Source organism: Pollachius pollachius (genome assembly GCF_949987615.1).
Source record: "Pollachius pollachius genome assembly, chromosome: 1".
NCBI lineage: Eukaryota > Metazoa > Chordata > Actinopteri > Gadiformes > Gadidae > Pollachius > Pollachius pollachius.
In genome coordinates this window covers 18,484,767-18,501,890 of record NC_136934.1, presented here as the reverse complement: position 1 = coordinate 18,501,890, position 17,124 = coordinate 18,484,767, and the positions used below count along the sequence as shown (strand labels likewise).

Genomic DNA, 17,124 nt, shown 5'->3' with positions numbered 1-17,124 from the left:
AATGAGTTCATAGAAATCTAGCATCCATTTGGAATATTCAGTGTATTTTTTTAATTGCTGTCGTTTTTTTTTTAATATTAATTTGCCAATTTGTTAAAAAAAAAAAAAAACGACGCAAAGGGGGCTGCTCATGTCATAGAAATAATGTTTGGTTAATTGTCTTTGAAATTACTTAAATTCCATTTATCTTGTAGGCTAGGCATGCAAATGATATTGAATTTGATCTGAAGGCCTAGATCTGTCCTTTGAGCGAAATGAATTAGGCCTACCGCTTATTATTGTGAATTTAATTAAATGTATATTTAGGAATAATCTTGCATATAACAGTAAATGCTGAATTTATTTCCCTTAGTTCAGTTATGAACTGGGATTTCAAGGTTGATAGACCACACACCGTCCCCAGGCTATGTTTGAGAAATGTTTTATCAAAGCACCCATCGAATACTTCTGGATTAAATGGCATGTGACCCAACAAGACAACCATCTTAAGTGCCTTATCAAACCCGAGTCATTATTGTGCCCTCGACAAAGCCTCGGAACACTTGGTGCGATAAGGCTGAGCGACTCGTTCTGTGGGGGAAACACATTCGCAGACAGAGTGGCTCTTCGCCCTCTGACGCTCAATCAAACGAGGATCCAACTCATCTAACCGGTCACCGATCGATCAGACTCAGATATAGGAGAGGATCGGCCCTTCGGGAATCAGGCTGCTCATAACACAGCAGTCTTCATAGAGTCACAATATCCCAATGAAACATGGGATTAATTAAGGCAGATTGATTTTTTTATTTGTCGATTTTTTATTATAACCAAAGCACAACAGAATCAGCAACTTAACAAATTCAAAGTTGTTATTCTGAGCTCATATATAATAGCCATAGCTAATGACATATATATTTCCTTTACATCTATAGAAAGAGAACTAACCTTGATAAGTATTACTTAATTAATATAGGGCTCCATATAGGAGCAAGATACTTATACTATCTAATAAAATATTAATACCAATAGACACATTGAAATTAATAATAAAACTAACCAAAAATACAAAAATAAAAAGGGAAAACACCCACACACACACACACACACACACACACACACACAGTAACACAGACTAGTTTATGGTAGACATTTAGGCAAACACACCCGCAACGATATCCCTTTATGGTTTCCTATTACTTAATCACTTCATATTAAAACAATACAACAATCAGAAGTTCAGTATTAATAACTATCATACCAATGCTCACACTGCTTTAAACGGCATGTCAGCACCATCAAGGAAACAAAAGAAGGGTTAAACAAGGGTTTAGTTTGCAATCTGTAGGCAAACTCAGACACAAACACCAGTGAGCCAACAGGCTCGCCCTCCAATCCAAAGCACATCAAAGCTGCTAGGATTTCAATGTCATCAATGTCATACCCAGACAGCGCTGAATCAACTGCAGAAAACACTGAACTCATCGCAGACAAAGACGGAGAAACTGAAAGAAAGCAAAGGCAACAGAAGATTGATGGCTCCAAGGGAGACATGTTGACACGTCGCTAGCAAAACAGTAGCACACATTAGGGCCTGGCAGAGACAAACGCCTTCCTGGGTCAGGGGTCGGACGGTGTGCTACAGCAACGTCTGGTGGAAAATCAACAGCAGAGGAATGAACAACACGTGAACAACGCTGTTATGAGCGCTGGGCAGGTACGCAGGAGATGATCAGAGAGGAAACAATTTGTCTGACTGCACATAGCCATCGGCCTTCACATCACAGAGGCTGTCGGGAAGACGGCTTCAAGGTGATATAGGCCAGCCAGCGTGAACTTATAGCTTTCCGGGCCGTGTAGATAAGGTTCCACGGGCCCCACTATAAAGATACCAGCTGGACCTGACAATGGCGTCACTCCTCACACACATCAGCGCTCACACAGTCATGTGCTTGTGAGAGTGAAGGTGTGAACCCGCACATCTGAGGGTGGACGTGCACCTGGCGGGAAGTGTGTTTGACAGCTATGTCTTCGGAACAAAGGGGTTTGGAAAGTGTATTCCTCATTCCTCCGTGGATTCCTTGAGTTGTCGTGTATTGTGTAACTGCGACACACAAAGGCCTTTTTTTGTCGCTGTCTTTCGTTAAAGGGCCAGTAACGTTGGAGATATTTAAAGAGGGCATAAAGTTAGGAATTGAGCAAGATCTGGAAAATATGCAACCCCCAAAAAGAGTTTCCCACCCTTTGCTCCCTCCCTCCATAACCTGAAGTGATTGACAGCTGTGATTGACAGGCAAGATTCATTCATCAAACCAACCAGAGAAAAGGTTCCCAGATTGATCAGAACTGACCCGTAATCGTTCTTAGATAAAGAGTAACCATACTGCTTCAGGCCCGGTCCACTGGCCAAGGGCGTTTCACTCACTTCAGCAGCCGGGTGGCAGCGGCCTTTCTAACCAATCACACTCATCTAGAGCTACGGATATTATCCAGCTCCTTTACCTCTGGATACCGCTCATCATGATGCTTCCACGTTTACACATGACCCTAATGAAGCCGAGGCTTACCAAGAGATAAAGGCCCCTGTGCATACCTAGAGGAGCCGCCGGCACTGCCAGACAGACGGACGAGTCAAGGTGAATCCTATCACAGGAACCATCTTAATACCATGTTGAAAGGGGAGAGGCTAACACCGCAGAGGAGAGCTAAGCACCTCTACGTGACTGAGACCAGTTGTCTGCCAGCACGTCGTCTGACCGTTGGGAGTTCATATTTTGCTCTAAGTGTTTGAATATGAGTTTATAAATGTCGGGGAGAAAAGGAAATGCAGGCCTGAAGTCTGAGGCGTGAAAACGCTTGAATGTTACGGCTCAGCTCAACTATTGGTTTAGGTGTGAAAGGGATAGTATATCGGCTCCCGTTACAGGGTCGCCACGGCCTCAGCCAACGTTGCTCCTATCCGCAGGGGGGCTGTGTTAATGGAGGTGAACAGGGGGGGCCATGGTAATGGAGGTAAACAGGGCAGGGGCCCGGAGACGCAGCTCGTTGGTCACCCCTACGGCCTGGGAGGAGGAGGTGGAGGGTTGTGGAGGAGGTGAGGTTGTCTATGGGTTAGCAGCGCTCCCCCCCCTGACTAACAAGGAAAGATGTCTGGCATGCTGGAGTGTGGAACAACAGCACAGAAACACATGGGGACCATGTCAGTGTGTCCGTTCCAACTTAATGTGCAGAACACATTAGCCCTGCTCCGAAGGTCTGGCCACCCCCCCCCCCCCCCCCGTGAGGACTACCAGGGGTCAGGGCCTCTGTGGACCCCGCTGAAAGCCTGGTCCCAGGGCAGGACTCTATTCTGTCTCGAGTCAGAGTAATCAGACGCATCATGATCAGATAATTTTGGTTCCCGAGTCGCAAAACCGAACCAGCAGCTCTAGGGAGGAATCTCTCTCTCCTGTTGCTGTTAAAGGTCAGAAGGTACATGAACTAAATGTATCCATAGCCTGTTGATATTAACAATTGGCTGCGAGTTATTCATTACATTACGATTAGGGCATTTATCCAAAGCAACTTACAATAAGTACATTTGTCAGAAGAAGGTGAAACAACATAAGGATGTTCAGAGAACCAAGGGCAAAGCACTAACTAGGTTAACCCATTCCTCGTTTACAACAATTCATGACTTTAGTGTTATACTTTGATCTATTTAAAAATATATATATATACTCAATCCCATTTATTTAGTTTAAAACAATTTGTTAGTAATTGGTGTGTAGTATTGAGGAAGTGAAAGGTAAGTTCCAGATCTATTTGTCTTAGTGCTCAGGGCTTTGGATAAGTACCTGCCCCACCCCCGGCTTCTCAGAGCTGTCACCAGGGGCCCTCCCCTGCTGCCTTTAATGGATACGTGTAGGCTCCAGGCGCTTCGAGGGAAGAGGACACAAGTCTCGCTGACTTCAGCCCGAAGCACTGAGTGCGAGGAGAAGGGATCCTAAGACGTGTTCAATCTGTTGCTCGGGGGAACATCGGACATGTCTCACAGACCGCGACCGCTGACCTCCTTCCTCATAGAAGACATTCTTTCTACGGATGAAAGTTCACGTTTAAACGGGACTACGCTTTGGACACAGAAGACAGACACGGGTCCACAGTGGGACAGATGTCCCGGAGAAGTCTCCAAGCAACACTTTCAGCAGTCCTACCTCGGAGCGCGAAAAGGTAATTGAGTGCATTTTGTTGATGTGGTTCAGTGTGCAATGAGCACTGAGAGGTGTGCCATGAGCAGTGAGCGATGTGCGATGAGCCGACAGCAGTGAGCGGTGTGCAGTAAGCAGTGTGCAGTGATCGTTGGCTAATGAGACCTCTCGTTTACAGACGCGCAATGTCCAGAGTCGGACGACCTCGAGGAAGACAGCCGCTTCACCGCCGCGGGGAAACAGAAGCGCTCCCGCGCGGCGTTTTCGCATCTACAAGTCCTTGAACTTGAGAAGAAATTCAACCACCAGAAATACGTTTCAGCCCCGGAGAGAGCTCACCTGGCCACATGCCTGAGACTCACCGAGACCCAGGTGAAGATCTGGTTCCAGAACCGGAGATACAAGACCAAGAGGAAGCAGACTAAAGACTTCCAGCAGCCGGAGAGCTGCGGTGTGGAGGAGCAGGACATCCTCCGCTCCTCCGTGCTCAGCTCCTTCTACCGGTCCTGTCTGTACCGACCTCTCCCCGTGGAGCTGGGCGGGCTGTGGGGGCCACCGTTCTGGTGATGATGGGAACAAGCCCAGGACAGTCGTGAGCGCACTTTACGCATACTTTCTGATATTGTGCGATAAAAAAACTTTTGATTGTTTTTAAGAACACCTCTATTTCTATTTTATTATATGATTTTATTCAAATCGATAGGAGAGAGGAAACGCTCTTTATCACGAATGCATATTAACATAATCTGAACTATACGGTACAGAGGGGTCTGAGGTAAAGCTCGATGTGTTACAGTTCACCAGCATTTGTTATATCATTTTATTTTATTTATCTTTTTATTGGATTATGCTTCTCCTTTTCCCTCGACCGTTTGTCTCCAGTCTCCATAATTGTTCAATTACGATTGCGCCATATTTCTATTTACAGCATGGGAGCTGTTACAATGGCCTTATTTTATAATTGTTATAACTGCGAGGTCCAGCCTCAATAAACGAAGCTAGGGCCGATATGAGAGAGGCCTATGCATGATTGAAAATGTCTAATAAAAATGAGAAGAGAGATGAAGTGTGAGTTCTCATAATTATGATACCATTATGAATAGACCAATGTTGATCTAAAATCTGCGTTTTCATGTTATTCATTTCGGTGTTGTCATACATGTTATTATGATAGATTCTTAATTTCATACGATAAGCAATAGGGCCATGTGTCTCACCTGAACTAATATATCTTCTTATTAAGCATCTCCTCACCCCCCAAGAGGATCGAGGCTGAAGCTGCAGATACAGACATTCACAACATGTACACACGTACACACGTACACACGTACACACGTACATACGTACATACGTACACATGTACACATGTACAAACATGTACATCGGTCTGGGCTGGCAGCTTTAACACTAAGGTTGTTTTTTAGGTATTTTGTACTTTAATCGTGATTAACAAAGAAAAAAGGATTCAAACTTAAAAGTGCGAGAAAAAATAAACTGTTTTTTAAGTGAATCATTAAGTTCTGAATCACAAACATGATCTGCTATGTGAACCGTTCGCCAAAGGTTGATTCTGCACAGTGTCAACGAACCCACTGGATCCTCCATCCCCTGCACACACTCTAATTAACACGACGATACTCCTACATTTATCATACTAACTATTATTACTAATGAACCACTGGTTCATTAGTGGTTCACTGGTTTCCCTCCCAGAGGACCATAGTGTTCTCACACTGCCTGGGTGTTTTAGTCATCTGTCCGTCTGACTGTCCACATCAGCTTGGGAACACATGATGACGTGACACATCTCCTACTCTCCATCCAACACATTAGCCTGGGGACACATGATGACGTGACACACCTCTTACTCTCCATCCAACACATTAGCCTGGGGACACATGATGACGTGACACACCTTACTCTCCATCCAACACATTAGCCTGGAGACACATGATGACGTGACACACCTTACTCTCCATCCAACACATTAGCCTGGGGACACATGATGACGTGACAGACCTGACTCTCCATCCAACACATCAGTCTGGGGACACATGATGACGTGAAACATTTCTTTTACTCTCCAACATGATTCAGAGTCTGCTGCTCTTCTTCAGGGGGGACACATGCTGACATGACACACATCTGTTAGTCGCCGTCCAGTCATTTGAACTAGTGAACTAGTGAAGTGGACTCATCATGTGTTAGCTTCACTGACGTCTCCCTGATGTGAACACACTATCACCACATATCATTTGTTAGCAACGTATACAGATCTAGAGATAAATAGTCATTTTTAAAAGATAATAGATAATAAACTCTGGCTCTGACTTTAGAAGGCATCTTGACATTATTTGACGTCTTATGCATGTGGGTCGATTATGAGACAATATCTACTTGTGTTATAGTATAAGTGTGTGTTTGTGTGTGTGTGTGTGTTTGTGTGTGCATGTGTGCATGCGTGCATTTGTGTGTGTGTGTGTGTGTGTGTGTGTGTGTGTGTGTGTGTGTGTGTGTGTGTGTGTGTGTGTGTGTGTGTGCGTGCGTGCGTGTGTGTGTGCGTGCGTGTGTGTGTGTGTGTGTACAGACATTCAGGTTGGTCTGAGTCTGTCTTCCTCACAGCCCACCAGATAAGGTGGGATATGATTTGGGGCTGAACATATTTACAGAGGTCATGTTTACAGGAGCACCAGTGAAGTGTGAGCGGGAGGAGGGGTGATGGACGGCAGATAAGGATGGAGCCATGATTGGCAGTGCGTCAGTAAACCTGTCCAACACGATGTGACTCACTGACCTCAGTACTGGGAGGCCTGTGTGAACAGCCTGTTTCTGATCCTTAATCTCCAGCCATTAACTCACTGAGCAGAACAAAACAACTCACTGGTTATTAACGTATTGCTTCAAGATTATCAATACAAATGGGGAAGGCCTTTGATATAATATCTAGAATTCCGACCGAATGTTTATACCCTCTACAGTCAACTAAAGTAAACTATAGTTTACAGAAGAGGTTGTAGGATTCCCAGCCGGAGGTTGCGTTCAGAGCCCAATATCTACACTTTGACCTTCTTATGTCATCTTCCTGTAGGATGCAGACGGTGAACCCAGGCTTCTCTTGCAGACAAGAGAAGAGACACAGAGACAGGGAGACAGAGAGACAGAGATAGACAGAGAGAGAGAGGGAGAGAGAGACAGACAGACAGACAGACAGACAGAGTGAGAGTGAGACAGAGAGAGCAAGACAGAGAGAGACAGACAGACAGACAGACAGACAGAGTGAGAGTGAGACAGAAAGAGAGAAAAAGACAGAGACAGAGACAGAGACAGAGACAGAGAGACAGAGGGAGAGACAGACTGAGGGTCAGTATACTTGGTTTACCTCAGACTGCAGCTCAGTCACACACATACGACACGGACAAGAGTCAACTACATAGGCTCAAATCAAACTGTTGTGTGGCTGGTGTGCTTAACCACTCCCACCCACTCAATCAATCAACTAATCAATCAATCAATCAATCAATCAGTTATTAACCCCATGACATATATTTCAACTGAAATGCTTTTTGTAAACATTTCTGGTTAAATGTTATAAACTATACTGGATCAAGTCTCTTCTGAAGAAGTATAAACGTAAAACCATGACAAAAATATCAACAAACAATCAAAGAACAAACAAAAGTAAATCTCAAAAAAACATGTAAACCTTAAGAGGGCCGCTGTCAGCACCAGCAGCAGTAGATGGGCTGATGGAGGCTTTCAGAGGTAAACAGGTAATTAGACTTGGAGAGAGAGAGGATAGGATCTGTTATGACGGCTCTGAGGGCCTGACGGTATCGTGCACCAGCTACAGTACATCAGATAAACCAGCTGGGCTGAGCTGAGAGTTGGAGCTTTTGTCTGTCACACTGACACATTGTAATAATGCTTCCTTCCCCACGGGCTTGGAAGAGATACGGGGAAACACAGACGATGAGCACATTCCTCTTCCTTTCTGAATATATCTCTCTCTCTCTCTCTCTCTCTCTCTCTCTCTCTTTCTCTCTCACTCTCGCTCTCTCGCTCTCTCTCTCGCTCTCTCTCTCTCTCTCTCTCTCTCTCTCTCTCTCTCTCTCTCTCTCTCTCTGTCTCTCTCTCTCTCTCTCTCTGGTCTAACTGGTTTAGTGGTGACCAGTTGGCCGGGGGACTGTGTGGTCGCAGGGCCATCCCGCCCACCTGCTGTTTGGTAAACAGACAGATGTTCAGTGGAGATGGGCGAGCTGAAGAAACCTCTGCTACAAAGAGACTTTTGTCGGGGCTCCAATGTGCCATGACACGCTAACAGATCAGCACTGAGTTGATATGACGGTTTGAAAAAGATGTGCAGAACGGCCCGGATGTTATTACCCTTGCAGGACGAGTCGTAAACTTCCTCAGAGAGTGTAACTGGATCCCACATGTAGCAGCACCGGTACGGCGATGGAGAGACTATACAGACGCATCACAACCATCTCATCTCTCTCTCTCATCCTCTCCCTCTCCCTTTCCCCAAGAGTGTGTGTATGTGTGTGTGTGTGTGTGTGTGTGTGTCTGTGTGTGTGTGTGAGTGGGAGAGAGCGTGTGTGTCTATGTGTGAGTTTGAGTGTCTGTCTGTCTGTTTGTGTGTCTATGTGAGTGTGTGTGTGTGTCTGTGTGTGTGTGTGCGTGTGTGTGTCTGTCTGTCTTTGTGTGTCTGTGTGTGAGTCTGTTTGTGTGTGTGGTGGTCTGCCCACAACAGCCTGTTGTGTACCAATCTGTAATCTCCCATCACATGTATAGAGACATTTCAGCTGAGATCACGGCTGCTTCAGATAGGGACGTAGAAGAGGAGCTGATTATTGTACAGCTCAGATAAACAGCCTCGTGGAGGCAGGGGCCACACAGCCAAACACAGAGGAGAAGGGGCCCCTAGAAGGCCTACGTGTCCAACAGCACGCCGCCCTATGATGGACACATCCTTATCTAATTCTTTCTTTCTCAACTAGGCCTATATTACTACTTTTCATGTATTTTTTTTTTTGTTTCATCCATTAGTGCAAAACATTTTATATTTTTCAATCAATATCAATGTTCAGTTTAAATGTGGTTAAGTTACTAAAGGCAGGTATTTCCTCATTGGTAGGAATTCATTCTTCTAGAAGGGATAACTTTATCTACAGTGCCCTCTGGTGGAATTGATTGCGCATTGCATGGATCCACATTTAAAGGTTACAAATATTTCAGAAGGGAGATTGCTTTGTTTATAAACTAGTACGTTTTGAGCTCATATGAATCTCTAAGACCAACACTTTGTTGATCTTACAAGACCCACCAGTTGGAATGAGAGAAAAGCCATTTCAAGAGTAGATTAAGCCTTTTATTTCAGCTCCAGTGTTGCATACTGTAGCAGCGACACATTCTTGTTTGATTCCAGACATTCTTGCATTATAGATGGCACTCAAATCATTCCCATTTTTTGTTGTATGTGCGTATACAGCTTCAGGTATTTACATAATTATAACCCTGCATAAGATGTCGATTGAACCTGCTGTTAAAACACCTAACAGCTATCGGCTACAATTCTAACAAATTCATTTTGACATTAAAAAAATGTAAATTAAATTGAAAACAAAAGAAAATAATTCTGGTTAATTTAAATAAGTGTGGGCATTAGATTATGTTTATATATGTACATATATGCATCCCATAATTACATGTGTAAGAATTTGGGACATGTCAAACTAATGTTAACTCCCAAATACAATGTATTTTGTGCCTTTACCTTTGGTGTATTCAAGTAGACACGTATTTTATGGACCTATCAAATGTTACAAGAGAAGTATGAAAGAAATGTCTAAACTTTGATAACCCACCAAATGTCTTGAGCAGAGGACATATTTAAGGGGCAATGGTGGAATGTTCCTTGTTTGCTGCTGAGTGCGTGGATGAGTGTGTCTGTAAAGGTGAATGTTTCTGGTTGTGTGGATGGTGTTTGTGTCTGTGTAGGTGAATGTTTATGGTTGTGTGTCAGTGTCTGTATAGGGGAATATTTCTGGTTGTGTGACAGTGGCTGTGTAGGTGAATGTTTCTGGTTGTGTGTCAGTGTCTGTAGGTGAATGTTTCTGGTTGTGTAGATGGTTTTGGTGTCTGTATAGGTGAACGTTTCTGGTTGTGTGGATGTGTGTCAGTGTCTGTATAAGTGAATGTTTCTGGTTGTGTGGATGTGTGTCAGTGTCTGTATAAGTGAATGTTTCTGGTTGTGTGACAGTGTCTGTGTAGGTGAATGTTTCTGGTTGTGTGGATGGTGTGAGTGTCAGTTAGGTGATTTTTCTGGCTGTGTGGATGGTGTTTTATGTCAGCATAGGTAAATGTTTCTGGTTGAGTAGATGGTGTCTGTGTAGGCACAAGATGAACATGTTTTGTGTGCTCTGGGGGGCTAGGGCCAGAGGGGTGTCTTAAATATAGGGCCTGTTCAGCCCGTTGACCGGGACTGTGATTAAGGGGTATAAAAAAAAATAAAGGAATTGGATTGTGTGAAATAACATTAATGACGTAATAATAACCCTAATATTTCTAGTCTCATATGTTACGTTGTGCGTTAATCATTGAGTGCCGAGACAAAAATAAGCTCCGTCCCTCCAGGACTGAAGCCTGAGGGACAGACGGACCACCAGGGACGGCTAAACACTCAGGACGTAGCGGAGGCTAAATGGGGACCACAGATGAAATCATGGACAGAATGGGATTAGGAATCTTCCTTCACAAAAGGTACGCCCCTTTAAAATCACTTAACAATTTACACATTAATTGTTACGATGGGATTAACCTTTTTGAGGGGGTTGTGTTGGGAGGGGAATGGAGTGTAAAATGTAGAGCCTTGCCTACAAAGGTGAAACACAAAGAGAGCACAGGGCTGTTCAGCGGAATGGAGGAATGGCTATCACAACCTTAGCCATAAGCACACAGGACACTGCCAAATGAAGGGTACGAATGCATAAGGGCGTGGCATGAAAGAAGTCTCACCCATGAACAATAGTTATCCTAGAAAGAGAGGATGGCAATGCATATACTTCACTTTGGACCCATGGCTTGGACACACACACACACACACACACACACACACACACACACACACACACACACACACACACACACACACACACACACACACACACACACACACACACACACACACACACACACACACACACACACACGTTGTGCGTGATTGGAACAATGCAGTACTGCACCTAAAACAAGGCGATATGAGGACCGCTGCGGTCTACAGCTCTGATACTGAGAGAGTGCGTGCGGTGCTCTCAGAAAGACGAAAATATAATTTTCAGCTATTCATAATCCTGACAACAAGAGGACCACCGCTAACAATATCTGACCCCTCATTATCAGATCTGACACGTGTGGCATCAGGGGGGGCCCAATAGCAGAGTTCATCTCCATGTTCAAACGACAGCTACAGGAACCAGTAGGAAATATTGTAAAGACATAAAATGTTAAGGTGCCCTGTAAGAGCCTTTGGGAACAGAGAATAAAAGAATGCCCCAAAAGCAGTTTGTTATAAAAGCACTCAGAAGGAATGCAAGCAGAGAGCCCTGTGTTTGTTCCACACACATAAATACAAACGCCAGAAGAATGCAATGATAGTATAAATAAAAAGTTCCCATATTAGAACTATAAACACCCAAGAGAAGGCAAACAATCAATGCACACAATGAGCAGAAGTGACTTGTGTGAGCGTTGTGGAGGGAGGAGGTAAACAGACGAGAATAGGCCTTTCTCTCTCACTTGGCTGCCTGCTCGCCTGACGCTCCCCTCTGAAGGGCCACTCACGAGCGCTCGGTGGAAAACAGAAAGAAAAAGAGTAAAAGTTGTGTAGGAAGTAGGTAGTGCCACGCAGTGCCACATTGCAAATCCCTTTCCTGGAAGGCCTTTGCAACAAGGCCCAGAAAAACCGGTAAGGCGCGGCCACGCCGTCATTAAGGTTGCTCCACGCCGTCACACCGGACACGCCCGGGGTCAGACCTCGCTCTGCTTCTCTCGCTCCGTTCTTTGGCATCCCTCGCGGCAGCTTCCTCCGGCTAGCGGGAGCCTTTGGACGCCTCTCGCTCCAGCTGCTGCTGGGTCATGAAGTACTTGAAGAACTCGTACACCGACCAGGCGATGGCCGTGGACGGCATCTGGTAGATGACGCGAGCCTGCACGCCTTTGAAGAAGGCCGAGGCACCGCCCAGCCGGTACACCGTCCTGAAGGCATTGGCCATGCCCGTCAGGTGGCCGCTGACGCGCATGGAGTCCAGCGCCGTGTTCTCCTGCGTGTTGAGCAGCGTCTTGCACACGTCCAGCGGCGTGGTGATGGCGGCCGACACGGCGCCGGCCAGCGCGCCCGCCGCCACGTGGCTGCCCGGGTTGTACTGGCGCTGGGGGTTGAGCCGCTCCTGCATTAGCTCGTAGGTGACGAAGTGCACGGCCTGGAAGGGGATGTTCATGGTGAGCTGCGTGCTGTAGCTGCGGTAGAAGGCCCCCGGGCCCTCGGTGCGCGTCATGGTCCGCACGCAGTCCCACAGGCCCCGGTACGGGGAGTTGTACATCTGCATCCTCTGCTTCACCACTGGAGGAGGACAGGGAGGGTCAGGGTACAGGGTCACTGGGGGCTCGATAAAGACTGGGTTCCGGAGGATTTACCTTCTGCAGGGTTCATGATGGCGTCGTGGAGGACAGTTGCGATGCTTCCTGCTAGACCTGTTGGCATTCAGAGGAGAAGCAACAGCTCAAATCAACACGATCGTGCACAAGGAAAGCCAGACATCATCCAAGAATTGACGAGACAGTCGAGGACCTTTGAGTGTCCTCAAAGCACTGGTTGGTGACCGGATCCCCCTGTGCAGGCAGCTCAAAGAGGCGTTGGAACCGTACTGACCGTTGGCCAAGTGGCTGTTGCCCTTGCTCTGGAAGGTGTGGCTCAGGGAGTGCTTGGCCTGCTCATAACAGGCGAAGTAGAGGGCGTGGGCGGGGCCCGCACCCAGCATGGTGATGTTCAGTCCCCTCAGCGGTCTGAACAGCCCCTCCGTCTGGACGATCCTCTTCAGGGCCTGGTAGACCCCGCTGTACTGGGCCTTGGGGTCTGGCTGCAGGCTCTGCATCCTGGTCTAGGGGAGACAAGGAGAAGAAGGTTGTCACTGCGTGTCCTTCCCAACAACGCGTGTCTTCAGTCCAATAAGGATAAACATGAGGTTATACAAACATAGTACAATGTTCAGGAGCTTGTAACACCTTCTATGCTAATTTCCAGTAGAGAAATACTAAATAAAGCGGTATGTTTTCTTACATCTAAATCTAATGAATCTAATTTACTGTACTTTTGCCATGTCGACCTATTAGACAGACAGACAGACAGACAGACAGACAGGCAGACAGGCAGACAGGCAGACAGGCAGGCAGGCAGGCAGACAACCCTTTTCATAAATAAAACCATGTTGGTGCTCCCCTTCCAAAAAGCCTGCAACAGCTTTTACACGTTGAGCATGAGCACTGAACACATCCTAGCTAGAGTCTCACACATCCTAGCTAGAGTACGGTTTAGATCAGGGGGGCCCAAATTCTTCCCAGTGGAGGGCCAAAATGTAATCGTGGGGAGGCTCGTGGGCCAAAATTTAAATTTTTCAGTATATTTAGTCAAATATGTGGGAGGCGGCTGAACAGGATAGAAGCTCAACAGCGCCACCCTACCATCAATGTATCACAATGTTATTCTAGGGTCAGGAATGGAAGTGCACCAATAAATAATATTCAATGAGAGCGAGCGCAGATTCCGAGCGCTGATGGCGGAAAATAATAATATATACAGTGGGTAAGGCGCGGGCCAAATAAAATCGGTCGCGGGCCAAGTTTGGCCCGAGGGCCCCAAATTGGGCAGCCCTGGTTTAGATCTTCTGAATATTGCTGAGGCCTTCTGAGTACTGGTGAGACCTTCTGAGTACTGGTGAGACCTGAGTAATGGTGAAACCTTCTGAGTACTGATGAGACCTTCTGACCTAAGTACCGATGAGACCTTCTGAGTACTGGTCAGAACTTGTGAGTACTGGTGAGACCTTCTGACCTTTTAAGTACTGGTGGGACCTTATTATTTATTTATTTTTTACATATTTTTTCCCGGCATGATTACAGGCAGTTCAATGCATGTTCCTTTTTTAAATTGAGACTTGTAACATTTGTTATCATTTGTGCAATTTTTATGATGTAAATTGAAGGAGCAATATCAGTAGTATCAGCTAGCTAGTATCGGCTCAAGAATATCGGTCATTGGCTAAGGCTGATGAAAGAAATAATAATCTGTATCGGCCCTAAAAAAAACATATTGGTCGACCCCTACTACTGAGTGAGTACTGGTGAGTCCTTCTGACCCGAGTACTGGTGAGACCTTCTGACCTTCTGAGTACTCGTGAGACCTTCTGAGTACTGGTGAGACCTTTTGACCTTCTGAATACTGGTGAGAGCTACTGAGCCACAAGCTGAACACGATGGGATGGTTTCCGTCTCTGTTCTTTGTGCTTGAGCACTAGAAGCTTCTAATATCAGGACCTCATTAAAGGACAGCTTCCACTGATATATGCTGGCCTCATGGAGAGGTTTTAGTCTCATTACCAACATTTTCTTTGTGACTGTTGAAACGAACGATGATTCATAGTTCAGTAATAAAATGAGGCTAACAGGGTGTGTTGTTCTCAAAATGTCGAGAAGGACAGTAGAAACATTGGCCTGAAGGTGACAGACCTCTGGGCATCCCACATCATATGCTAACGTGTGCCAATTACCTTTCTGGGGACACAATGAGCATAGAGGACTTTGGGTGATCCGATGTTGGCTATGATGGTGATTTTGTTATAGTTTACCATGCCAAGTTATCCGGCCGCACAAAGCGTGTTTGTGTTCGGAGGGAGACTGTGGGGCTGTATCCTCCCCTAAGCTTCCTCCCCACTCTCTCAACTATGAAATAGAGATTTCATTTCTTTTTCATACAAATTAAAATGAAATAAAAGTGTTACTTATTACTTAAGAGTGAAGCAAACGATATTTCATTATGGCACCAACACTTTTTATTGATTTGGAGTCTTTAAAATAAAACCCAACAATGCAATCAATTAAGACAATTGAACCACAACTTTCTGATGGCACAGGCGCCCGACAGTTGACTTATCAGTACTCCATCAATATCCAATTGTGTGCCCTCCCTCCTCTGCCCCCCGCTGATAAGCTCCCTGCTGCCCTAGTGGGAGCCAACACCCTTAGGTTCTTTGACATCACTCCTCTCACCTTATTTATGACCCGAGGACATCTTAAGATCACACACATTTTAGTTTAACCATTTGCAACAATAAATTAACCTTTAACTCAAGCGCCACAGTTTTAAGTTTAAAAAGTACAGTTCACATCTAAATGTACACCTCAAAGCCCAAAATGTATTTCTTTAGCAACAAACTGTTTAAACATGAAAAAACAATGTGGTCATTTGCATGTTGTATACTACACATACAGACGTCGGGCTACAAGAAAAGTATATTTGCAATGCCAGAGTAGAACCAGTTATCTCATAAACCACACTACATCAAATGCAAGCACTTCAAGGATGTTTCAGAGGTTTCCGCTGTCACAACTTGGGGTTGTAGCGTTGAGGAGTATCACATTCAGTAATCGCATGGCTAACACACGACACTAGTCACTCTAATGACAGATCAAACCGGTTTAGGCAGTCCAACATTTCCTCATAAAGAAGCTTCCCAGAAGACGCGCCACTAAGCTTCTTCCGATCGCTGGACAATAAACAAGGAGCAGGAAACACTCACTCACTTGTTGAAAGCATAATAATAATAAAAACTCATAGGTTCGGTTGATGTGATAAAACTTGACTTAGAAGTCCATGCTCTGTTATGCTGTCCGGGTCCTGGTAAATGAATGGGGAATATTAACTTTTAGAATAAGACACTGGCTGAGGCATCTAACACATCCCTTGACCTTCACAGTAGTCAGCTGTAGCAACATTATAAGAAGTCAAGTACAATGCATTTACGACCAAGCAAAGTTGTAAAAAAAAAAAAAAAAAGATATCTAAAAGTAGATGACCTCATTGAAGGTTTGTTCGCATAGGAAGGAGGCAGATAGAATAAACGAAGCCATTGGCACTCATTAACTCTGACTAAACCCCTCCTGAGCGGGGATCAAGGTCGATGCTTCAACACATTCCTGTGGATCGGGTCCAAGTTGAGTCTGTTCCCCACGATCAGAAAGATGAGGTGTCAATACGGGATGTTTCATTCTGATCGGCGTCCGTCTGCCACCCTCCAAGTTCAATCAGATAACCCATCACTTCTCCCGTTCTGGGACCCCAGGACGGGACTGAGACCCCAGGGTCCCAGGACGGGGTCTGGATCTGGGGTCTACTCGAGGGGTCCATGCAACATGAGGAGCTCTGAATCAGCTCAACGCCTGGACTTGATGAAGGAGCTAACGTTAGCCATTCAGCTACACAGCCATGCACCGTGTGTGTCTGTGTGGGTATATCTGTGTGAGTGTGTGTATAAGAGAGGTCAGTGGGCAGGTCGGTGAAGACGCGTGAAGCCCCCCATAGCGTCTCGAGAGAGCCTACCTTGACCGAGTCCACGGGGTACATGACCGTGTGCTCCAGCACGCCCGCCACGGCCCCCGCTGTCATGTGGGTCGTCAACGAGACATGAGGCGGCAGGCTCTCGTAGTCCCCGTCCCCCTCGTCCTCTCGGCCCTCGTTCTCCGACATCTCCAGTGTGGCCACGCACGGTGGGCTCTTGACTCCATGCATGTGAGGGACCAGGGCTACAAGGAGTGTGCGCAAGATAAGACTCTTAAAACCGGCGGCGTGTACGACCATAACATCGCCACAGGAGTCCCAGCGCCTGTGCGACGTCAGCAGCAT

At 45.9% G+C, this 17,124-nt stretch overlaps 2 protein-coding genes across 2 annotated transcripts; one reads left to right on the top strand and one right to left on the bottom strand.

Moving 5' to 3' along the window:
* Positions 1-3,884: 3,884 nt before the first annotated feature.
* On the top strand, positions 3,885-5,235 carry nkx3-1 (NK3 homeobox 1). Its single transcript, XM_079736265.1, has 2 exons — positions 3,885-4,191; positions 4,348-5,235. The coding sequence occupies exons 1-2, from the start codon at positions 4,005-4,007 to the stop codon at positions 4,734-4,736; spliced, it is 576 nt and encodes a 191-aa protein (XP_079592391.1). The 5' UTR covers positions 3,885-4,004; the 3' UTR covers positions 4,737-5,235.
* Positions 5,236-9,524: 4,289 nt separating this feature from the next.
* Positions 9,525-17,124, bottom strand: slc25a37 (solute carrier family 25 member 37; the record flags this gene model as incomplete). The annotated part of the gene is made up of 4 exons (XM_079741042.1): positions 9,525-12,789; positions 12,864-12,920; positions 13,099-13,327; positions 16,822-17,124. The coding sequence occupies 4 exons, from the start codon at positions 17,122-17,124 to the stop codon at positions 12,260-12,262; spliced, it is 1,119 nt and encodes a 372-aa protein (XP_079597168.1). The 3' UTR covers positions 9,525-12,259.

Excerpts from the sequence above, each read along its gene's own strand:
- nkx3-1 (XM_079736265.1), top strand. The coding sequence starts at position 4,005 with ATGTCTCACAGACCGCGACCGCTGACCTCCTTCCTCATAGAAGACATT. Across the intron at positions 4,192-4,347 it reads CTACCTCGGAGCGCGAAAAG|ACGCGCAATGTCCAGAGTCG; the intron begins GTAATTGAGTGC and ends TCTCGTTTACAG.